The sequence below is a fragment of the Lactuca saligna genome, chromosome 7 (assembly GCF_052625555.1).
Source record: "Lactuca saligna cultivar CGN05327 chromosome 7, ASM5262555v1, whole genome shotgun sequence".
NCBI lineage: Eukaryota > Viridiplantae > Streptophyta > Magnoliopsida > Asterales > Asteraceae > Lactuca > Lactuca saligna.
Genome location: NC_136423.1, coordinates 56,735,697 through 56,761,263, shown reverse-complemented (window position 1 = coordinate 56,761,263; position 25,567 = coordinate 56,735,697). Strand labels below are relative to the sequence as shown.

Here is a 25,567-nt window from a genome sequence, read left to right as displayed (position 1 = left end):
TCCTGCAGAGTCGGGATGTCGTTTCCTATGAGTAATATGTCATCGACATATAGAACGAGGAAGCTTACTATACTCCCACTGGCTTTGACATATACACAAGATTCGTCTTCGCTTCGTACAAATCCAAACTCTTTGACTTTCTCATCGAAGCAAAGATTCCATCTGCGAGATGCTTGCTTAAGTCCATAAATGGACTTCTCAAGCTTACACACTCTATTCGGATGCTTCGGATCCACAAACCCCTCTGGCTGAGCCATGTAAACATCCTCAGCCAACTTTCCGTTAAGGAAAGCGGTCTTGACATCCATTTGCCAAATCTCATAATCATGAAATGCGGCAATTGCTAGCATCACTCTAATAGATTTAATCTTCGCAACTGGTGAGAAGGTCTCATCATAGTCAACTCCGGGAGTTTGAGTAAAACCCTTCGTGACCAATCGCGCTTTATATGTGTGTACGTTCCCATCCACGTCGGTCTTCTTCTTGAAGATCCATTTGCACCCTACAGTCTTACGTTCGGGCACATAATCAACCAAATTCCAAACTTGGTTATCGTACATGGATTGGATCTCGCTATCCATCGCCTCTTTCCATTTCCCAGACTCCGGGCCTGCCATGGCTTCCTTATAGCTATTAGGTTCATCAAGATTTACTAGTGTACCATCACTAATATACGTGTCCCCTTTGGTAGTAATATGAAAACCATAAAACTGGGGATGAACTCTAACTCTATCGGAACGTCTAAGAGGTAAGGATTCGTCAATCGGTTCAACCGGAGTTTCCTCCTCGGGTTGAATGCTAGTGGTAGAGGTTCCTTCATCTATCGACTCTTGAATCTCTTCAAGTTCGATTTGCCTCCCACTGTCTCCTTGGCTTATGAGTTCTCGCTCTCGGAAAACTCCTCTCCTCGCAACAAAAACAACATTGTCTTTCGGTCTATAGAAGATATATCCAAAGGAAGTTTGCGGGTAGCCGATGAAAATACATCGCTCACTTCGAGGTTCAAGCTTGTCGTGAGTATCTCGTCTTACGAAAGCCTCGCAACCCCAAACCTTGATATGTGCCAACGAGGGAGCTTTCCCTATCACATCTCGTGAGGTGTTTTGGCAACCTTCTTAGTTGGGACTCGGTTAAGGATATGAGCAGCAGTCTCTAAGGCATACCCCCAAAAGAAGATAGGTAGTGAAGCACGACTCATCATAGAGCGAACCATATCCAATAAGGTTCGATTATGCCTTTCTGCCACACCATTCAACTGCGGTGTCCTAGGAGGCGTCTATTGCGAAACTATTTCACACTCCTTGAGATAATCGTGGAATTCAAGACTTAGGTACTCTCCTCCTCGATCGGATCGAAGCATCTTGATTTTCCTGCCCAATTGATTCTCCACTTCATTCTTGAACTCTTTGAACTTTTCAAAAGTTTCTGACTTTTGCTTGATTAAGTAGATATACCCATATCTACTATAGTCATCGGTAAAAGTCACATAGAAGCGGTTCCCATCCTTCGTGGTTGATCTAAAGGGTCCACATACATCGGTATGTATTAGGTCCAATAGCCCCTCACCCCTTTCACAAGTACTCGTGAAGGGTGACTTAGTCATCTTTCCAAGTAAACAAGACTCGCATGTGTCATCTTCCCTAAGGTCGAATGACTCCAACACTCCATCCTTTTGGAGTTGGGCTATGCGTTTCTTGTTGACATGTCCAAGACGACAATGCCACAAGGATGCTTTATCCATACTAGTGGGAGAATCAATATTCAAAACATCATTTCCTAAGTTATCAACAATCATAACAGTTTCATATATTCCATTACATGGTATAGCTTCAAAGTAAAAGACACCATTTAGATAAGCCAAAATAGAACCATTCTCATTATTAAAAGAAAATCTAAATCCTTGTCTATATAAACCATGAAATGAAATGATGTTTCTAGCCATTTCTGGCGAATAGCAACAATTGTTCAAATCTAAAACTAAACTATTCCTAAGCACTAAAGAATACACTCCAATCTTGGTCACAGGCGACGATCTTCTGTTCCCCATGATTAGATTGATCCTTCCTTGCTCCACATCCCTACTTCTTTTTAGTCCCTGCACATTAGAACAAATGTGATAACCGCAACCGGTATCAAGAACCCAAGAAATAGCATGATTAGAATCGTTAGATTTGATTGTGTATATACCTGCGAAAGATGGCTTGATCTTTCCTTCCTTGATGGCTTGCAGGTAATCCGGGCAGCTTCTCTTCCAATGTCCTATCTTGTGGCAGTGGTGGCACTCTGCCTCCTTCGGGTTGGAACAGGGCTTAGAGGGATCAACTTTGGTCCCACTAGAAGAGGAACCATCTCGGGCTTTCACCTTTCGATAGTTATTCGATGAAGCTTTCCTCTTCTTTCCCTTCCCTTGACCAATAGCCAAGACAGGAGCAGCGGATGGATTGGGAGTTGGTGCAACAGACTTGTCCTTGAAGTTGCTCTTAGCAACCCTCAAGAGACCTTGGAGTTTGCTTAGGGTGACCTCCTCTTTGTTCATGTGGTAGGTCATCCTAAATTGGTTGTACATCGGAGGCAAAGAGTGAAGCACCATGTCGATCACCAAGTCTTCGCCGAAGTCAACATTTAACTTGCGAAGGCGGTCGACATACCTTTGCATCTTTTGCAGGTGCACAGTAAGAGATTCTCCATGACCCATCTTAGCGGAGATCATGTTAGTGAAAATCTCGTAACGCTCTTGTCTCGCGTTTTGGTGGTACCTCTCCAACAAGTCTTGATGCATCTCGTATGGATACATGTCCTCGTAGGACTTTTGGAATTCGGAGTTCATGGTGGCGATCATGATGCAATGTACTTTCGTTGCATCTCGCTCATGAGTTTCAAAGGCGGTGATTTCGGCGGGAGTAGCAACTTCGGGGTTGATTTTCTCGAGCTTCTCATCGAGGACATACTCTTTATCCTCATAGCGAGCAATGGTGCGAATGTATCTTATCCATTCGCTAAAGTTCGTTCCATCGAAGGTGACCTTTTGGCAAAGGCTCATCAACGTGAAAGAACTAGCAGCAGTGTTGTTTGCGTTTGACATCTATAGAAAGGACAAAGATAGATTAGAACAAGAATCCCTAATTATCACCCAATAAGAAAAATTAGGGCTAGGATCCAACAATAACATTTACATACTAGAAAAGGGATGCCGTAATCTAATATGCAAATAAATTGAAGGTAAATGAATGACGATTCACTAATTCTCCATTACAAAACTTAAACTATTAGTCCTAAGTGTTTTTGAGAATTCCTAGGTTCGGATGAGATTCATTGAACTATTCAATGGCATGTTTAAACCTCGATATGCCCCTCTTGTTTGTGACTGGGATGCCGAGGATCACAAAGCGGGTGTGAATTACCATGCAAATTCACATGGTGCCTTCATTGTAACGATCACCTATTCGATGTGCCGGTAAACCACACACGCTCCATCGAACTATGATAAACAATGAATCACCCTTTGCCACCTTCGCTTAGAACCAATTAGTGTGCCGGTAAACCACACACGCTCCACTAACTTCTTAGCAAGGTGCAAAGTGTAATTTCATGGGATTGCATCAATTCACTTTTCCTAAAGTAACTAAGATTGGGAAATTTTTAAAACGTGTAGTTACTTTGTGTTTCTTATTATACTTTTAATGAGAGGATGAGGTTGCCCTATCCTACCCGTTCGGCTAACGACCCTCCACCAATCAAGCAAGCGGTGGGTGTGAGTGTACACCCATTAAGCGCCATTTTATAGGCCGCAACCTTATACCCACCTTATAGATCGGCTTCGTGAATGAGGCCTACTAGCGGTAAGACTAGCATTTACTTATACATATATATATATATATATATATATATATATATATATATATATATATATATATATATATATATATTATTCTAGTAATATCATATAAGTATAGGGTTGTATTTTAAAACCTTTTAAAATCTAGGGTTTGAAATTTAAGTTGTCTAAATTAAAACTTTTAATCACAAATATAGATTTCAAAACTTTAGGGTAGGTTTTAAACATTTAAAACATGGAGGATCAAATAACAAATAATTCCAATTAACAATTAATATCCTAATTATCTTTATTTGATTTATCTAAGATTTCTTTCAAGATAATTATCAAAATAATTAATCATTATCATATAAGGAAATTAAATATTTTATTAGATGATAAATATCTTTAATTAGATCAAGATAATAGTCATATTTATCAAAAAATCGGATTTAGATTGATCTAATATGATTAAGGTAAGTTTCCATAAGATAATTATGAAAAAATCCTGAATCTGGCCATTCCTGACGCCTGGACTCGCCGAGTACACAAGGGGACTCGCCGAGTCAGGCCTACTCGCCGAGTCCACCTTGGAACTCGCCGAGTCAGTGACTCATAAACCCAAAAATCGAATTTTGCAGGTTTGTTTCAGTTAATCAAGCAACAATTTAAAGAAAACCAAGCTAGGCTCTGATACCACTGATGGGTTTTAGCCATAAGAACTTTCCTATGTGCGCATGCAAAACCCTATTGCTCGGATCTAGGCTTTCTAATTAAACATGCTTTGAATCCAAGACATCTAATAGCTAATTAGGTTAAATAACAATGATGAAACAGATCTAGAATCATACCTTTGAGTTCCTTGTTGATCTTGTTTGTCTTGGAGCTTCTAGAGTCACAAATGTCACTCCTCTAATGGCTTACAAACACCAAAAGCAAGCAAGATGATTTAGGAGAGAGGAGAGGGGAGGAATTTGGCTAGAGGTTCCTTGCTTTAGGTTGTGTGTCGAATTCCCTCACCCCTAGGGTCTATTTATACTTGTAGACTCCTTAAGGGTTTCAACCTAAACCCTAATTGGATAATCTTCTCTTAAGGCTATCCAAATCCATTCCATAGATAACCCTATGGACGATTTTGGCTTATCCAAGCCCCAGAAATCGTCCATCCTATCTAGGATAAGGATTTACAGTCTAAAGTGTAACTATCAAACAATTGACAGTTTATACCCTCTTATTTAATTAATCTCTTTAAGTCACCAAATTAATACCAATTAATTTATGACTTATATTAATCAAATAGCCATATATTATTCCTTATAATATTTACTCTCTCTTAACAAATCATCCTTCAAGTTGCTATGGTGAAGGCAACCCAAAAGGACCATGCACAACCTGATATAGTTATAGCCTTAGACACTATTCCAACAGTGATGATATGATATGATATGATATGATATATATATACATATATATATATATATATATATATATATATATATAATTTGTGTGACAACCCTAAATGTATTATATTTTGTGTGTGAAACATTTCAATCATGTATGAAATGGTCCCTATGGTATGCAAATTTTTGGGGTTTTAGTCTAAACCCCGTGTTTTTTGGATCCATGGTTTTTTTTTGGAGTGGTTTGTATGTGGAATTGGTCGCTAGACTTAACTCTCGTTAGATAGGATCTATTAACCCCCCTCATGAGCCTTACACATGAGGGTAAATCCGTCATTTCATATGTAAGAGACCATTTTTGCATAACCGTTTTTGGCTTAATTCTTTTTAAATATCCCTATTGCCTGCGATCTTCTTCCCGAACGTTCCCCAACATCACTTTTTTCTACCCCTTCTTCTTCTTGAGCTTTGTTATAACAACAATGGTTCTATGTTTTTGTGGAAAAGTTATTGTCGTGAAAACATCTTGGACCCCTCTGAATCCAAGAAGAAGATTTTTTTCATGCCCTATGATTGATTCCATTTGTGGGTTTATCGAGTGGCTCTATCCCCCTATGTGTGCTAGGTCTAAAACCATCATACGTGGTCTGCTAAGAAATTTGAATTCAGTGTAGGAATGGTGTAATGAGTTGGTTAGAAGTGTGAACATGCTACAAGATCAATGAAATGGACTGATATGCAGGAACAACATGTTGGTGGCAAATTGCAAAGCATTGAAGAATGACAATTTGAAGCTAAAAATGTACCTAGTTGGAAGTTGGTTTTTTTGTGATTGTCTTCTTCTGTATTTTTTTGTGTAGGGGTTTACTGTGAAGGGTGTTTTGGTCTGTGAAGGGTATTAGTATGGATAAAATGGTCATTTTGTTGTAATTTTGTAACAGCCCGAAATACAGGTACAACCAATTAGCCTTCATCTTTTATTTAATTTTTTTTTAGGACATTGAGTTGGCGAGTACGCTGCGCGTACTCGCGCGCCTCATTAAAACGCGTTATCACCCGGGTACGCTGGGCGTACCTAAGGTTACGCCGATCGTAACTGGTTCAGACCCACAACCCTAATTTGGGTTGTTGGCTATAAAAGGAATGAGATGGCTTGGTTCTTCAACCACCATCCTTCAGAAAGAAACCCTAAGAGAGTTGTTCCTTCGTTTATAGTTTGAGTGTGAGTGTTCTAAGCTTTGAGGTGTCATTTCAATGTAGCAAAAGAGAAGAGGAGTCCATTGTGGAGGCTAGAAGTTGGTGTGCAAGTGTATATCCGTGGATAGCAAAGGTTATAGCTTCTTCCTGAGGTAAAAAGTTCATATCTTGCCTTATAGTTCTTATGGTATGCTTCTTGGACCAATTTCTAGGGTTTTGTTCCCAAATATGGAGACTTTATGAGCAAGTAGTCTCCATTGGCTTAGATATATCATATTCCAGGTCTATTTGAGTTGTATGATCATAAAAATGTAATCTTGGACGTAAATGATTAGCCATGCATGAGATCTAGACCCTTTGAGTTGAAAAGGAAAGGTATTAGAGAGTGTAGGAGCCTTTACAACCATGCCAAGGCTTAAAGGTTCCGACTTTATGGGTTAGGAGATTTAAAGAGAGCCGGATCTAGAAGTTGAAAAAGTGTCTTAACCATTTAAGACCAAAAATAAGGTGTGGCTGGATCTGCGAATTTCGCTGGGCGTAACACCCAGTACGCGCAGCATAAGGGGTTGAGACCCCGATTGTGGTTCATTGAAGTACGCCTCGCGTACTGTGGTATGTTGACTTTTGTTGACTTTTAGGGTTTTGGTCAACATGTGGACTTTGAGTTAAGGAGGGGCGAAATGGTCTTTTACCCCTCTGTGGGATAATGAAATGGGTGTAGCCTAGTCTTGGAAGCCTATATTAATTAGAATGATATTTCGTTATGATTAGGCGGGGTTGGGTCTTCGTTTCGAGATTCGAAGATAGCGAGCACGTGAGATTCTAGACTTCCTACGAGGTGAGTCTTCTCACTATAATGTACCCAAAAGGGTATTTATGTGTGACCGGAAGGTCGGATATGATATGAGTTGTATGCATTGTCTATGAATAATTTAACCGTTTGTATGTGCTATGTATGCTTTGCTTGATATGGGCCGGAAGGCATTTATGTATGGGCTGGAAGGCATTGTGATGCGGACCGTAAGATCGACACGGGTAGGACCGGAAGGTTTACCGGGTCGGGACGGAAGTCCCCTAAGACACATGGATCGGAAGGTCATGGCCTGGAAGGGCGTATGTGCGTAAGTAGTATTTTGGGGAACTCACTAAGCATTTATGCTTACAGTTGTTGTGTTATGTGTTTCAGGTACTAGCGAGGACCGTGAGAAGGCGTCAGCGTGATCTGTACACACTAGCGGAGGATTTATTTTATGATCTTGGGATTTATATGTTTTGTATGATGACATGATACATTGGATTTTGATGACTTGATTTGGATGAAAACATGTTTAAGAAATGAAAATTTTGTTTTGAAAATTTACGTTGTTACAAATTTTATGTGATCATATTTGTAGTGACTTATAATGTTGATGATATATGTATGGTATGATATAAATGTAATGAATGTATTACCAAAATGGTATGAATGTATCAGAATTAACACATAACTAAAAATGGTATGAATATATTACCAAAATGTATACATTAGAACCACTTGTACATAACCAAAATGCACATTTCATTAAGATTTGTAACATAACAATCAAAGTTTCTAAACATACAACCAAAGATTATAAACATGACAAAAAGGGACACATTACCATACCTAAGATAACAACCAAGTTTTCATAACAACCAACCAAAAGTTTGCAACAAAATAGTATAAACATAACAACGAAGCTTTCATAACCAACCAAAATCACAGAAAACCCCATGCACGACACATTACTTCTTGGAATGATTCCCACCTTGCTCTTTACATGTCCTAGAGTTGTGTCCCTTGTTCTTGCATTTGCTACAAGTAACACTAATATGATTCCTTGATAGCTTCTGCACTCCATCATTTTTTGGTATTTGAGAACCTCCTTCTTGTGTAGCATTCACTCCATCATTTTGACTTACCCTCTACTTTTTGCTTAACCTTTCACCCTCACTTTGTCATCTTCTTTTCTTAGGCATTCCCACCTGAGTGCGATGTGGGGGAGGGATTAGCTTTGTGTCACATTCACTTTTGGCTACAAGGATCTCCTCTTAATTGGATCCACCTTATATGAATAAGTTTTTTTCCATGTCTCTAGAAAATACACCTTGTGAACCCATTTGTAAATGTCAAGCTCAACCTCTAGGTCTTTACTCATTTCATTCAGAGTTGCAATTACATGTCTGCATGGAATTCCAATTAATTCCCATTTTCTGCAAGTGCATGTTTGGTTCATAATATCCACCACATGCTAATCCTGCAAAGCTCATGTGACTTGATACTTGTCTCCCCTATTCCACCTAGCAATGTATTGTGAAGCAACTGTTTTCCTTGCAGCTAGGATGTATGTTGTTGTGGGTGTTAATGGGCCTTTATCCTTTTTCATTTCCTTCATGACATTGCATATCCTCTTCATTAGATACTCCATTATATATTCTAAACATCCAATGACAAATTTATCCCTTCCTTTATCTATTGTCCCATTAAACACTTCACACATGTTTGATATCAACACATCAGAAACTGTTCTTCCTGTTGTACATTACCATTAAAAAATAGTTAATACAATTAACATACAAGTAAAACAATTCACTAAGTGAAAGAAATAAGGACCAAATTAGAATATATAGATTTACCTGAAAAATGACTCCTTGCCCAATGTGCAGGAGGAATTTGCTTCAGCTATTCACATGCCTCCTTATCATGCTGACTAAACTCCTTCATCAAATGTTCAAACCCAGGAATGGTGGTAGCTAATGCATACCTCCATAAGTGGTCCCTATACCCTGTTTGCCTCCACCTCTTTCTCATATTGTCATGAATATGTTTGATACAATATCTATGCTCAACAATGGGAAACAACTGATCAACAACACTTTGTAAACCCTACATGAATCAATTTTTAATAATTAGAATTAATTAAAAACCACACATCTTAAATGACTAAATGTATAAATTTGCTTTACCTTTTGCCTATCGCCTATGAAAGTAAAAATTTAGTTTCTTCCAAGGTCCAAGTCATCCCCAAGGTTTCCTAAAAACCACTTCCAGCTATCTGTGTTTTCAGACTCAACAATCCCATATGCTAATGGGTAAATTCCATTATTGAAATCAAGACCAACTTTTGAAAGGAACTACCCAAGGAATGGTCCTTTCATGAAGGCACCATCAAAACCTAATAAGTCCCTAAGGCATGCCTTGAAACCTTTTTTCAGTGGACCCAAACACACATAAATTCTTCTAAACTACCTGGTTGGTGAATCAGGGTTAGTCTCAGAACATACATATATTTTCACTACGGTGTCTGGGTTGGTAGCTTGAAGTTCGAGAACATAGTCCCTTAACAGTTCATATTGCTTTGTGTAGTCCCCTGTTACATGCTTTCTTGCCTTATCCTTTACCCTAAAACCTTGTCCATTGAAATACCCACCTGGTAAGTCTTTTGAAAGTGATCATGTATGGCTCTCAAGGTATATCTGGATTTACCTCAACTTAATCAAGGATTTTCTTGCTGATTAAAGAAGCAGTACAAGCCATGCGTTTCCTTGTTTGCAAACATGTGTGATTTTGGTTTAAGGTCCTTATAAACTAGTTAGATTCTAGATTTGAGCTAGATTCATGAATATACCAACCACATGTTAGTTTTTGTGTCTTTACTTCTTTACCCTTTCTTTTTGAAGTGGTAGCTTGACTACCCACTTGGCCTTTATTGGTGACAGATACAACTCCTTTACACTGTGCCCTAAGCCTTACATTGTCATTTTTTAAAGAAAAGATTCCTTATTGATTCTAGTGCATGTACATCAATTACCTTATTTAATTCTTTTTTACTTTTAAATTTATCTCCATCTGCAAATGATTGTTTATGTACTGCCCCAAGGCTGCACCTTTTTTCTTTTCCCAAATTCTTGATTAGAGCCCTTCTCTCTCTTTCCGTCCCAGATCCTTCATCCAAATATTTGAATTCCTCATTGTTGACATTTCCATATCTTCAAGTTCATGCCCATGAACACCATTTATATATGATCCTTCCACATCACTTTTTGTTGGATTAATATCTAAGTCCATAACTATATTTGGTATGTACTTGACCCAGTTGTAGCATGGTCCTTTTGGTTTGCCTTCACCAAAGCAACTTGATTGGATGAATAATAGAGAAAGAGGTTATTATGATTTATTATTATATTATATTAATAATATATTGAAGGAGAAATCATATTGGTTAATTAATATTGGTCAATAATTAATTAAGAATTAATTTTGTGGTCAAAATATATTAATTAAACCTAGGGGACTGGAATTGCAATTATAAGATAATTGAATTTTGGGATGTGGATCCCTTAAAAGGGGATGGACGAAATCAAGAGGGAAGCCCACACTGAATTCGTCCAAGGCCTTGCTTCTGGAAGGATCTTTAGACTACTTAAGGCCTAAGCAATCCAATTAGGGTTTTGACTGAAACCTCAACAGCTCACCTATATAAGGAACCCTTGGCTTCATATTTTCGGCTACAATAACCCTAAAGGATTCCTTGGAGCCAAAAATTACCTTCCCCTCTCTCTTTATTGTTCTCCAACTTGCTTTGGTGTTTGTGATCTATTAGAGGCACAACATTTGAGGTGCTAAGGTTCTCAAAAGCTCAAGATCTTCAAGAAACAATCAAGGTAACATTCTTACTAGTTTATTTATGTTGATTTTAACTTTTTTGTATGCTAGATTAGGGTTTGCAAGTCTTGGACAATTGTTGCATGTACAAATAGAAAACTAGATCCAAGCATTAGGGTTTGCATGAACACCATAGGAATGTTGTTTTGCTCATAACCCAACATTTTCAACATTAAGAGTAAAGTCTCCCATGTCCACATCCATATCTTGAATATTGTTGTCCACATCCATTATGTCATCTACTTGATCTTCATCTTCTATTTGTTTCCCATCATCTTCATACTTTGGATCACTTTCTTGAGTTTCATCATCCTCTTCATATTGTGGATCACTTTCTTGAGATTCATCATCCTCTTCATACTCTGGATTACCCTCTTCGGATTCTCCATCCCCTTCGTACTCTGCATCATCCTTATCACTTCTAATCAAATTGTCCATAAGGTTATCAAATAGCCCATTCAATTGTTGATCATCATTATTAATAGTGGGGTGTTGTAGCATCCTTCAACAACAGTTGATGCCTCCTCAACACCAGTTGTAGCCTCCTTAACACCATCCATATCAATATTATGAACAGATGTTGTTACCTCCTGAACATCAGTCGAACCATCCTGGATCATCATTGTTTTCCTTTGATATGTGAACACCCTCATCAATATAATCTAAATTAAGCCTCTTGCTGCAAGAACCTTCACCTCTTTTGGAATTCCTAACTCTACCTCTTGTATACTCTGGGGAGAAAGTATCATTCTTACTCCCAAAAAGAATCAGAGACATGTACTCACCAATAGGCTCATCATTAACATGGTTCATATTTTTCGTTGGAGATTCTACATGAACTTGACCCTCAACTTCAGCCCCTAATCATCATTTTCTGGTAATTCCTCAATGACAACATTACCCTTTGCATTTGGAGACATGAAGCAAGCTAGTAAATTTGTCTTCCCATGCTCTGTGTACACCTCAATCAACTTGCTATGTGCAATGTATTTAGAAAGGTTGATCACATCGTTATCATTCCCTAAAGCTCTAAGACCAAATTGAAAGTCACCATTGGGTATCCTAAAATGGTAGTATATCACTAGGGATTCATCAGCGAATTCAAAATTCTGTGGGTTTGGGTAACCTAGGTCAAGCATTATGGCATCAAGTTCATGTACGAAAAACTCATTTATGTCCACATAATCAACATAACACACTTCACCTCTAATGTACTTTATATCAGGTAACTTAGTAAATTTCCCACCGTGATGAAGCTTAATACTAAACTATGTGGGTGCACCTGCTAAAATTCAAAATTGAACATATTAACAAAGTCAAAATTTTGCATTTTTTGTTCTAAATCAATAAGAAAATGCAAAATATGAAAGTTAAAGAAAACAGAGCAACTTACCATATACGACTCATACGTCAACAACTTCATGTTTTGTTCTGATCTGCCACATTACGAACACCATTTCGACTTAAACGTATGGCATTGTATGTGTTGCGTTGATTAACTTGTTTAGATAAGGAACAAGAGTTTTTTGCAGGTTTAATAGAGCAGAAGCAAGAATGAAAGAGTTGGAGAGTTAACGGGTGTCGGAGAAAGTAAATGAGGGGTAAATGTCAAAATAAGCCAAAAAACAGTTATGTAAAAATGGTCCCTTACATATGAAATGACGGATTTACCCTCACGTGCAGGGGCGGACCCAAGAATTTTCCGAAGAGGGGGCAAAAAAAAATTTATAACTTTTTAAGGGGGGCAAATTTTTTGGATGAGTAAAATTATATAATTTTGAAGGGTTAAAATATATATTTTTTCAAAAAAAACCTATTTTTTAATGTTTTATTTTTTTTTTTGTTGTGGGGGCAATTCCCCCACTGCCCCCACTGTAGGACCGCCCCTGCTCACGTTAAATCCAGGGATCAATTCCACATACAAACTACTCTAAAAAACTATGATTCAAAAAACACGGGGTCTCAAATAAGATGTTGGACATCTTTATTTTTTTGGTTGTCTAGTCGATTTTAATTGGAAACCAAATTTGGTATATGGAGGATAAAATTAAACGTTCCAGGGACAGCTAAAATCTCAATCTCACTATTAACATCTTTTGTATTTTGGTGGAACGCTGTTAAGCATTACTCGTCGTCGTTGGTGCAGGGGTTCTTCTCCTAATAAATTGCCCTCCGCCTTTTCACTTCAACCTCCGCCATCATCCGCCGCATCCCGCCGGAAAAGGTGCAAAGAATCATAATAAGAAAACATGGTGGTTCCTTCCGGTAACTCCTTCGCTAAGGAGATGACCATCCGAAAACGTATCGGCAACATGTAACTTTTACAGATCTCTTCCTTTTCTCTTTGTTTGTGTAGATTATCCTATTGGTTCAATTATAAGCCTTACAGTTTGATTGATTACGTAATATGTGTATAATTTGAGTAAGAATGAGGAAATTTGGACTTAGTACGTGGAAATTAGCTCGTAAGCTATGGAATTCAAGCTGGAGAAGTTATCAGCTCGAGTTTTTAGGTGTACACGATGCGTAGCTTGTACTCTATTTCGTTTGAGCTTATTGTCTTTGATTGAATTTGTCTTATCGGATATACGCTTTGAACTCTAAATGTCAATTAGGTTAATTTTCAACTCTAATGGATTCTAAGTTTGCCAGAGGAAATTGGTCACTGTATTACTTTTAGAGTAATCACTGCCAAAATTGTAATTTTTGTATTAAAATTTACAGGAAATTGGTCGCTGTATTAAAATAGGTGTGAATTCCAAACGTAAAGCTTCTTATGATTGTTCTTTTTGTTCTTATTGTCCTCTTCTATCCTATATATATTTGGGGATAAGATAGATGAAAGTAACAACAAACAAATTTTCTCAGAATTTGATGGATGTTTTCATCTTTAGTGAGCTAATTTCTCGATATAATGGTAATGTTGCTATAAAACAATGCAATTTGTGATTCGTTTTGTATCATTTTCTTATGATTTACAGATTTAATAAAAGGGTGGAGGATTTTCCATCATTAAGAGAGTATAATGACTACTTAGAGGAAGTTGAGGACATGAGTAAGCTCTTCTCTAGTTCTCTTAAAGACTTATACAACAGATATTCTAGGAATGTCATTTTCATTTGCATAATTGCATCTATTTCTTTTCAGTTGTAAACTTGGTTGAAGGAATAGATGTTCCTGTTATTGAAGCAAAGATTGCATACTACCAAAAAGAAAATGCAGAACAAATAATGAATGCTCAAGCTCGTAAGGTTTGTCATTTGTCAAATGATGAATGCTTGAAATCTGTGAGCTTTTTGATCTCACATTGCAGTAACTAGTTTTCATTGATCATGTAGGCTGAAGAATATGCAGCAGCATTAGCAGCAAGCAAAGGACAACCTGCACAAACTGATGTTGATATGGTGAGTTTTCATGTTTATGCTTTTGTTTTGATAATTAGAAGGTATTTAAGGAAGGAGGAATCACTAATCTAGTCTTAAATATATATTTCAAGTTTTACATTAAAAGAATAATTTCATTACACATCCGATCATGATGTTCCATGAAATGATACATAAAATAACTTCATTTCTACCATTTGTATCACCATGTGATAAACCATTTACTTTACTATTTAACTTAGGCTACGTTTGGCATACTAGCTGAAAAACTAGCTCATAGCTGAAAAACTAGCTGGTTAAAAATGTCGTTTGGTAAAACTGGCTGAAAAGCTAGCTGAAAACTATAAAATGACATAAAAGGATATTTAAAAGAATGTATTTCTATAATTAATTAAGGGGTATATTTGGAAAATTTAAAAAAAAAAACTCGTAAAAAGTAAGTCTAAGGCTGTATTTGGTACGCCGCAAGTAGCGTATTTTTCAAGTTTTTTTAAGTTGTCATGTTTGGCAAGCCAAAAAGTAGCTTATAAGCTAGCTTTTTAAAAAGCTACTTAAACTAGCTTTTTAGGATATTTTTAAAATTTTCCAAATATACCCCTTAATTAATTATAGAAACACATTCTTTTAAATTTCTTTTTATATCATTTTATATTTTTCAGCTAGCTTTTCAGTCAGTTTTACCAAAAGATATTTTTTATCAGCTAGTATGCCAAACATAGCCTAAATAGCTTTATAAAAAGCTAGTTTTATAAGCTACATTTTGGCTTGCCAAACATAACAACTTAAAAAAGCTCAAAAAATAAGCTAGCTGTGGCGCGTCAAACACAACCTAAATCCAACAAGATCCATAAATCCAATCCAAACGCAGTACAATCAGTTCTATCCAATCCAGTCCAGTCAGTCCTGTTTTCAACTTCAAGTTTCCTTATTCTTTAAATATTAAAATCTTTATTATTTTAACATCGTGGATTTTTTTATTGTTTGAGATAGACCACGGGCACGAGCTCCCAATTCGGGGTGTCGACTTCAGACGGGCATTATGTCCCTGCGGTTGCTGGCGGGACAATCCCACAACCGCGGCCCACACAACCTCTCCCAGTGGGGTCCGGCGATGACCTACACGCGTATCACATGGACGATGAAGAGATGATGAGATTAAAAGCCGAACGCGGTGGAAAGGCGGGAGGGTGGAGCATAGAATTAAGCAGGAAACGAGCCCTTGAAGAAGCCTTTGGAAGCATTTGGATCTAATATTTTCAACTTAATAATATAAATTCCTTTTTTTGACTTAATGAGGTTAATCTGGTGAGCTATATATGAGTGTTTTCTTTTTTACTTAATCCAGACAACATTTAATGAGGGAGGAAAAAAAAACAAGGGATGAGAGTGTAAAGAACATTTTTATGGTGACAATGGGATTTTTGATCGTGTATTATGAACATATATTTGATTCGGATAAAAGTTAAATGCAGACATGGGAAAATGTTAACAGTTTGGTTTATTTTGTAAGATATAGCAATAATGTACTTTTAAGTTTTTTTATTAAGATATTGTGTGGTAAAAAAGTATAAATCATTTATAGCATTTTTCTTCCAAATTTCTTCTTATGAGGGTTTTGTACTTGAAAAATCTACCAGTAAAAGCTGTTTTGTATTTGATCGTGTATATGTCTTTTTAACCATATCGAGTTGAAGCTTCATGAAATGAAGGGATAAATAAACTGTGTGTAGTGTATATCTGTTTAGTTTGCGATAATAGCACCTTTTAGAAGCTTATGGGCGAATTACGTCAAGGTTGAATTTGAAAAGTATATTTTTGATGATGCGGCATAAATACAAATTGTTGAGGTGACAAAAGAAATTACATTTTGAGGTTGCATTGACGTATTTTTTTTATTATAAAAGTATACAACTAAAAAAATAGGGTTAACCACCAAAATTGAAAAAAAAAAAATCCAACAAATTGACCAATAAAAAATTAGGTGTCTTTTACAAATGTCTATATTTAAAAACTAAGATAATATAAGCATGTTCAACAAAAGTAATTAACTGGTAGCGGATAACGGGTAACTGATAGTTGATTGTGTTTTGTTAAACACTATGTGAGACAATCTTTAGATTTGAAACATTTTAATTAAACTAAACACTAAAAGTAGTACCAAATGAGGTTTTTTGTTAAAAGCAGAACGTTTTCTTCACAAACGTTCCGTGCCAAACACGTCCTATATAACTATTCATGTTATTGGCTCTTCCAATGAGAGTCTAGTGGTTGAGATGCAAAATCTCATACCGAAGGTCCAAGGTTTAAACTTTAGTACACCAAAATACTAAAATGACCATTCTAATGATACAATTTATATTTTTTAATTACTCATTTTATAAAATTGATTATGTAAGATTGCTTTATAAATAATTTTCAGTAAAATACATTGTATTTGTTGTTCATTTCGCTAAAATTAGATATGTATATGGCTTTACATAATTACTTTCTAACTAACTGAGCGAATGTTTATCATTTTTTTAATATAATGTCATTTTAGGCACCGTTTTAAAAATCAGTTTTTTAGTTGAACCGGTATGGTGATCGGTTTCTGGTTTGACGGTCGAATGGTTTCTATAAATTTCATCCACAAATTTAAACATTAAAAATACACATAAATAATACAAGTTGTAGATCAATCCAAATATATTAAAAAACACATAATCATAAGTTTTACATCAATCCATATACATCAAATATATATATATATATATATATATATATATATATATATATATATATATATATATATATATATATATATATATATATATATATATATATATATATAATACAAAGTTTTTGACTAGTGGAATGAACCACCATTCCCTTAAACAACACAAACACATTAATTGGTTTAACCAAGTTTTTGTAAAAACCGTCCGATTCATTCCGGTTTAAAAAATAGACATAAAATCGGTGCTAGTTGAACTGTTATCCGGTTTCCGTTCTAACTGATTTGACCAACCGGTTCAAAAACCGGTTTTAAAAAACATTGATTTTAGGTTTTACATAGCCTCTTGCGATTTTTTTTGTTGTTTACAAAATTTGAAGTTTTTAATTGATGTATTTGTATTATGACTCAACAAATAGGAGATACATTCATAAATATTTCTCTCCCAAGATTCTTCCCTTTCCTACCATATAAGACTAGAGTATCAAGTGAGGGATAAGTATGCTAAACTCAAGGATTCGAAATTACCAAGTAAATGCACTTAAAATGTACACAAATAATTACCAAGTAAAAGCATCTACACAAATACACCAAGATAGGGCAAATTAATTAATGGGCTAAAACATCATTGAGGTAAATAAATCAAAGGGTAAATGTCACTATAGCTCATTCAACTATCGTCACTTATCCTATTTGGTCACTTAAGGTTTTTTTTTTTTTTTTTTTTTTTTTTTTTGCTCAATAGGTCATTAAACTTACAACTTATATGTCTATTAAGTCATTTTCGTTAGTTTTTAACAGATCTTTCGTTAACCAGTTATTATAATTTACAAGAATGGTCCTTATGATTTCAATTTCTTTCGTGGTTGGTCCCCATACCAACATAGTTCATCATCGACGTCACCACCGTTCAATTCCGGCAACTACCACCTTTCACCTTAGGCAACCCCGTCAACTATTATACTCAACCTTTTTCTTAAACCCACTTCATATACATCATATTTCTTTCTCTCTATATAGAACCCCATTCTTCTTCCTGCTCCTATCTCCTTTAAGAACACTAATTACAATGGAAGAAAGTTCCACTGATGATCAAAGCACAACTACAGAAACAACTTCAACAGTTGCAGCACCGGTGACTACGTCTCCACTGATCGGCAGTGGGGGCGGCATGGTTCTTTACATCGATGAAGTTGAGGTTGGAAGCTAGTTTCTTGAATTCTTATTCAAAAGCTGAGATTGTTGATATGTTGAGGAAACACACATACAGTGATGACCTAGAACAAAGTAAGAGAAGCTGCAGCTTAAACAAAACCCCTTTTACAAACGGGTTTAGATCGGATGACAACTTGGTCAACGTCCGGGAACAACTTTTTAAGAAGACAGTCACCCCAGCGACGTCAGAAAAGTGAACTGGTTAGTGATACCAAAGCAACACGTAAAGAAGCACTTCCCGTTGCAAAGCGGAAGCACTTCCAAAAGAGTTCTTTTACATTTCGAAGACATCGGGATGAAAGTATGGAGATTTCGTGATTTCGTTTACTCATACTTTAATAGTATTCAGAGCTACGTTTTAACTAAAGGTTGGAGCCAATTCGTGAAGGAAAATAACTTAAAAGCTGGTGACATTGTGAGCTTTCAAAGATCCGCGGGTTTAGACAAGCAACTTACATCGACTGGAAGACAAAAAACGGGTCAGGTAGCTCCAATATTCAAGAACAAGAAACTTTACAAAATAATCAAGAACGGTAATGGTGCAGGTGACGAACGATACTAGTAAAGGACCAATCATGAAAGAAATTGAAATCATAGGGGCCATTCTTGTAAATTATAATAACTGATTAACAGAAGATCTGTTAAAAACGAATGAAAATGACTTAATAGATTGTAAGTTTCAAGACCTATTGAGCAAAAAAAAAAAAAAAAAAACTTTCGTGACTAAATATGATAAATGATGATAGTTGAATGGGCTATAGTGATATTTACCTAAATTAATATATTTCCAAAAGAAGTTTTTAATTTACTAAATAAATATTATTTTGCAAAATCTCTTATACGTATCTTGGTTGGCTTTCTTAATTCAGTTATTTATTTATTTATTTATTTTTCCACTTTGGTGCGTTTCATGTAATACCTTAATAAGTTCCTCTTGAACAATATGCAAATTTGGTTGCATTTTGTACTCTACCGTAAAGACTTATAAAAGGAATATGAGAAAATATTTATGAAGGATTCATGCATCACAATTTTGTGGAAGAATATTGGGCGGGAAATATTATTTTTGCTCAAACATATATGTTGTTCGAAATTTAGAACATTTTTTTTTTTTTTTTTTTTTTTTTTTTTTTTGTCAAAGTAAATGTTTGAATCTCATAATTTATTTGGAATTTCAAATTATGATTTTTTTTTCTAACATGTCTTATCTAAAAGATGTCTAAAACTTATAATCTAGTTTGAAATTAAACTAGTTTTTGTTGTTTTTTTTATTTTTCTTTTAAAAATCTTTGATAAAATCTTAATAATCTGGACACTTTACGGTTTAAATCAAATTTTTATTTTTTAAACACAAAACTCCCGATTATTTTATGTTTTTTTGCCAAAATGAACGAAATAATTATATTTTTTTCAACAGAATATGATAAATTGTTGTATAAAATTAGATAATCGAAACTTTTCTATTAAAAAAGTAAATATTGAGATTAAACTGTAAAATGACCTAAAATATCTTGATTTTATTTTATTATTTATTTTTTTAATTACGACTGGTTTATTATAAAAAATGATTATTTAATTATTTTGCACTAGTTTATAACCCGTGGGAACCACGGTTACAATAAATAAATTTTTATAGTAAAAATTCATAAATTATTTATCAATTACTTTAAATAAATTATTAATTATAAAATATATCAAACATTTAAAGTTATTATAACTTCAAATTTAAATATAATTAGAAAAAGTAAATTTGAATTTTGAAAGGTTACCTAATATATTTCTTTAACATGTGGTATGATATTAATGAGAAATTGTATTAGAGTCACACATATCAAATGGAGATTAAAACTATTTATTTATTAGAATAGGGATTAATATTCATATATGTTAATGAAAGTTGTTTTTTTTTTTTTTTTAAAGAAAACATCCTGATCTTATTGATGGTCCCTCAACCAAAGAAGAACTTGCGGTTATTTTTCATCCATTATCTCTCCGGTGCGATCAATTTCTCAACCAACACTCCCTCACCATCTTCACAGTTTATTGGAGTTTCAGCTTACAGTTCAATCGCGCCATTGCTTGAAGCTTGTAATTCGAATTCTATCGATTTGCATGAGGTTAGAAATGACTCCGAATTGAATTACTGAAATTCGCAGCTGCTTCTAAATGGCTTCAATAAAATGCTGTGTTCATTTAGATACTTATGATTCGAAGAAACTTAACTCCGTTTTGCAGTTCTCAGATCGAGGTTTAATCTTTGGCTTTACTAGTGTAACTAACTACTCCTTTGGTAAGTCAAAACAAGTTAGGGTTTCTAAATTCGATACGGAATTTTCTGATGTTTTACAATCGAATAATGTTGAAAGACCATTGGATTTGAATGATGAGAATGTTGCTTCACGAAGCCCTAAATTATATGGAGAGTTCAGGAAGGGGAAGAGGAGTATATGGAAGCGATTGGATGGCATGAAAAATGTAGCTAAAAATTTGAAGGCGATTCATATTTCCAGAACCGAAAGTGAAACAGAACGTGAAATTGGTAATGTAGATGTGTTATTCGAGAATGATAATGCGTTTTATGAGAAGCTAAGTTCCAATGGAGTTGAATCAAGTTCAGCCCATTGCAACTCTATCTTGGAGAAGCTTGAAAGAAGTGGTCGTGATGATGAAGCTTTAAGATTCTTCAAATGGATGAGAATCAATGGAAAGCTGAAACACAACATGAATGCTTATAAGTTAGCTTTAAGGGTATTGGGTAGGAGACAAGATTGGGAGGAAGCAGAAAGGTTGATTCAAGAAATGCAGACCAAGTCAGAGTTATCTTGTGAACTCAGTTTCCAAATCTTCAACACTCTCATTTTCGCGTGTCATAAACGTGGGCTTGTGACAGCTGGCAGAAACTGGTTCCAAATGATGTTAGATAAAAACGTTCTCCCCAATGTTGCCACTTTTGGCATGATGATGAATCTTTACCAAAAGGGTGCTCTTCTTGATGATGCAGAGTTTGCTTTCTCACAAATGAGAAACTTCAAGATTGTATGTCATAGTGCATATTCATCCATGATTACTATGTATACACGTGTTGGATTATATGAAAAAGCAGAAGAGATTATCGAGTTTTTGAAGGAAGATAAAGTGGTTTTGAATCAAGAAAACTGGTTAGTGTTGCTTAATGCTTATAGCCAACAAGGAAAGTTAAATGAAGCAGAAAAAGTATTGGCTTCAATGCATTCATCTGGATTCTCTCCTCATATTGTTGCTTACAATACACTCATAACAGGATATGGAAAAATCTCAAACATGGAATCTGCTCAAAGAATCTTTCATGACCTAATTTCATCAGGTTTGAAACCCGATGAAACCACTTACAGAACCATGATTGAAGGTTGGGGTCGATTACAAAACTTCAAAGAAGCAGAAAGGTATTACAATGAAATGGTTACCTTAAATTTCAAGCCAAATTCATCGAATCTTTACACAATGATTAACCTTCAAGCCAAAAATGGAGATGAATCAGGTGCTATGAGAACCATAAACGATATGAACAAAATCGGATGCCAATTCTCTTCTATTCTCGGGATTCTTCTACAAGCATATGAGAAAGCAGAAAGATTCGATAAAGTGGCATATGTCATAAAAGGTATTCATTTGCTTTACAATCATGTTTTGAACAATCAAACTTCATGTTCGATTCTTGTTATGGCATATGTGAAAAATTCATTGGTAGATGATGCTATTGAAATTCTAGGGATTAAAAAGTGGAAAGATAAAGTATTTGAAGATAGTTTATATCATTTACTTATATGTACATGTAAGGAGTTGGGTTATCTAGAAAATTCCATCAAGATTCACGAATCTATGCCAAAACCCGAAAAACCAAACTTGCATATCACTTGTAGTATGATTGATATTTACACGCGTTTGAATCGGTTTCAAGAAGCAGAAGCCCTTTACATGAAACTAAAATCAAAAGGGATTCCTTTGGATTTGATAGCATTTAGCATAGTAGTAAGAATGTACATCAAATCTGGATCTTTAAACAACGCGTGTTTAGTTCTTGAAGAAATCGAAAAACAAAAGGAGATCAAGATTATCCCGGATACGTATTTAATCCGTGATATGCTTCGAATTTATCAAAGATTAGGAATGGTAAACAAATTAGCCGATCTATACTACAAAATCTTGAAACTTGGAGTTATTTGGGATCAAGAAATGTATAATTGTGTCATAAATTGTTGTGCACGTGCTTTACCAATCGATGAACTTTCAAGGCTTTTCAATGAAATGATTCACAACGGGTTTTCACCAAACACCACAACATTCAACGTAATTCTTGATGTTTATGGAAAATCGGGTCTTTTTAAAAAAGTGAGACAAGTGTTTTGGATGGCTAAAAAACAAGGGAGAGTAGATGTAATCTCTTACAACACTATCGTTTCCGCATATGGGAAAAGTCAAGATTTGAGAAACATGGCTTCGGTTGCTAGGAGAATGAAGTTCAATGGTTTTTCTGTGTCTCTTGAAGCGTATAATTGTATGTTGGATGCGTATGGAAAAGCGGGCGAAATGGAAAAGTTTAAAAATGTGTTGTTGAGGATGAAGGAATCGAATTGTGGGTCGGATTGTTATACGTATAATATTATGATTAATATTTATGGTGAAAAGGGGTGGATTGATGAAGTTGGTGATGTGTTGATGGAGTTGAAGGAGTGTGGGAGGGATTTGGATTTGTGTGGTTATAATTCGTTAATTAAGGCGTATGGGATTGCGGGAATGGTGGAAGAGGCGGTGGATTTGGTTAAGGAAATGAGAAAAAATGGAGTGGAACCGGATCGGATTACATATACGAATTTGGTTATTGCTTTGCAGAAGAATGATATGGTTTTGGAGGCACTTAAATGGTCATTGTGGATGAAACAAATGCGGATTTGATGTTTTTATCAGACATGATAGAACAGATTGTACTGTGTTTGTTATTGGACTGAGAGTCAGACTAATGTCAGTTGGACAAATATTGTAGGGTTTTGTCGTTGTATGCACATGTGTCGTGTATAAAATTGTAATATTTTGTTGTGTAAACGAAATGAAATATATATATAAAAAAATTGTTAGTTTTTTATTTTATTTTGTTATGATTATTGCATATGATATTTGAGAATTTAGATTTTAGTAATTGGGTTTGAATATTACTATGTAACTTTTTTAAAATCCTAAACTAGTTGAGTAGACTTGAAGTATGGTAAGGTTAAATGTATGGAATAGCAACGTGTTTTTGTTCATTTGTTTATTATAGGATCTTATTTTTTTTTTATTTATTAAAAAGTGTACTATTTGGATGTAATAGCAATGTTATCTAAAATATAAACTTTATAATTGAAAAGATTTGTCAAACTACAATCTAATAATAAAAATAAATCTAAAGAACAATGTTATAATTTGGTAGATTCATCATTGTCTTGATAACATAAAAAAGGAAAACACAATAGAGAGAGAAATAAATAAAATAATGAATGTTAAAAAGTAAAAACACTTTTGATTATTTAGGATAAGGTAAAAACTAAAAAAGTTTCATTGACAATGTAAGACAATAACATCGGTTTCAATTTTTTACAAAACAAAAAGATCCAATTCAAATTCAACAAGACATTGGCTTAAAAATTAATTTGAGACCCGTTCTAATCCTTTTTATTGATCCACTTGTGTTTGGACCACAATATCCTATTAATTTCTACAATATCTTTGGTTGCTTTTGCAAGTTGCTACCACCAAAATGATGATAATTGTTAACGGATGGTGTCTTTGTATGACTTAGAGATCACAATTTCAACATGTGTGTATACAAAAACAAGTTGTTCTAAATTATATTTGATTGCTAATGGATAGAAACTTGTAAAATATAAACCATTTAAAAAGAAAACAAGTCAATAAAGGTAAAAGTTTATCATAAGATAATCAACGTGTTTACAACATTTTAAATTGATCAGAGTTTGATCTTGTATCTTGTGCAGGATCAAAGTCTGATCCTAACATATCTAAAGTATCTGATTTATCTTTTCGGAATATGTTTAAAAATAATTTGGTATGAATCGATTGAGGTAATATTTTTCTTCTTGGGGATTTTATTTATAAAAGAACTAACACTATTTATTCGTATTTGTGTTTCGGGTAGGGCATAACTTATGCCCCAAATAATGCCTAAGTTGCCTCTTACAGGGTTTAAAAAGACAAGATTTCAATTGGTCTCCATCTTCTTTCTTCATTATTTCTAAGGAACAATATGTGTTACACTTTTTGTGGTCAATCACAAAAAGCAATGGACTTTGATGGCCCAATACTATTATTATTTTTGAAAGCACAAATAAAAAGAACTTATCTTTACCGTATGTTTTTCTTAATTATATATTTGTTACATGTGAAATCGATGCATTTGTGATACGACTCAAATAATAAACAACAATATAAGTGTAATTTGAAATATTAATTTATTTACAGGAAGTAATGTATCTGTAATTCTAGTCATCGCTTTTTACCTTCTATAATCTATTCTCATCTCTCCAAAATAAATATAACAATCATATTGTAAATATCTTGATTAATATTTAAAATGTATTCTATGACATGCTATAGAAACCAAAAATGATAAAATTCATTTTAAAACATATGGATTTATATTATAGATAAATCAACATCTGTTTTAAATATTTAAGTGATAATACGATTATTTAAAAACATATGGATTAATTATAGAGTTAACTCCATAAATTACCAATTTCCAAATTTATTTATTATAGAGTAAATTACAAAAATGGTCCCGTGTATATAGTGAAATGTGGTATATAGTAAAATTCACCTTCCGAGCCCAACATACAAAATTTGACACGGACAATCCATACGGTTCCTGTCACACCTCTGGCCGACCGCGAAACGCAGGGTGGTGTTAATAGACAATATATATTTAAGATATTTAACAATATTTTATTTATCTTATTATAGATGGTACTAAAGTGTAATATCTAGTCTTATATATAAGACATTTATTGTAATCTTCAAATCTTAAGAATAATACAAAAATCATTCGGTGGCTTATTATGGTATCAGAGCTGCCACAACCTCTGTAACCCTAAATCACCGATTTCTTTTTCTCTTTTCTTTCTTCTTTCA

The 25,567-nt window shown here is 34.8% G+C and overlaps 2 protein-coding genes and 1 pseudogene across 3 annotated transcripts; all 3 read left to right on the top strand.

Annotated features, from left to right (window-relative positions):
* Positions 1–13,119: 13,119 nt before the first annotated feature.
* Positions 13,120–15,979, top strand: LOC145003822 (cyclin-dependent kinase-activating kinase assembly factor-related / CDK-activating kinase assembly factor-like protein). Its single transcript, XM_078962733.1, has 5 exons — positions 13,120–13,409; positions 14,077–14,150; positions 14,243–14,346; positions 14,434–14,499; positions 15,469–15,979. Exons 1-5 carry the CDS (start codon positions 13,345–13,347, stop codon positions 15,727–15,729), a joined length of 570 nt encoding a protein of 189 aa, XP_078818859.1. The 5' UTR covers positions 13,120–13,344; the 3' UTR covers positions 15,730–15,979.
* Positions 15,980–18,378: 2,399 nt separating this feature from the next.
* Positions 18,379–18,943, top strand: LOC145006965 (AP2/ERF and B3 domain-containing transcription factor RAV1 pseudogene; annotated as a pseudogene).
* Positions 18,944–20,339: 1,396 nt separating this feature from the next.
* LOC145003821 (Tetratricopeptide repeat (TPR)-like superfamily protein) lies at positions 20,340–23,525 on the top strand. 2 transcript variants are annotated; one of them, XM_078962731.1, is made up of 2 exons: positions 20,340–20,523; positions 20,642–23,525. In XM_078962731.1, exons 1-2 carry the CDS (start codon positions 20,347–20,349, stop codon positions 23,336–23,338), a joined length of 2,874 nt encoding a protein of 957 aa, XP_078818857.1. In that variant the 5' UTR covers positions 20,340–20,346; the 3' UTR covers positions 23,339–23,525. The 2 variants fall into 2 exon arrangements, with proteins under 2 accessions (XP_078818857.1, XP_078818858.1); XM_078962732.1 differs by having other exon boundaries at positions 20,387–23,525.
* Positions 23,526–25,567: the final 2,042 nt, after the last annotated feature.

Bases quoted from the DNA above. Each gene is read 5' to 3' on its own strand.
- LOC145003822 (XM_078962733.1), top strand. From the start codon at position 13,345: ATGGTGGTTCCTTCCGGTAACTCCTTCGCTAAGGAGATGACCATCCGA. The intron at 14,151-14,242 runs GTAAGCTCTTCT...ATTTCTTTTCAG, and splicing joins AGAGGAAGTTGAGGACATGA to TTGTAAACTTGGTTGAAGGA. The intron at 14,500-15,468 runs GTGAGTTTTCAT...TGTTTGAGATAG, and splicing joins CACAAACTGATGTTGATATG to ACCACGGGCACGAGCTCCCA.
- LOC145003821 (XM_078962731.1), top strand. From the start codon at position 20,347: ATGGTCCCTCAACCAAAGAAGAACTTGCGGTTATTTTTCATCCATTAT. The intron at 20,524-20,641 runs GTTAGAAATGAC...TCCGTTTTGCAG, and splicing joins ATTCTATCGATTTGCATGAG to TTCTCAGATCGAGGTTTAAT.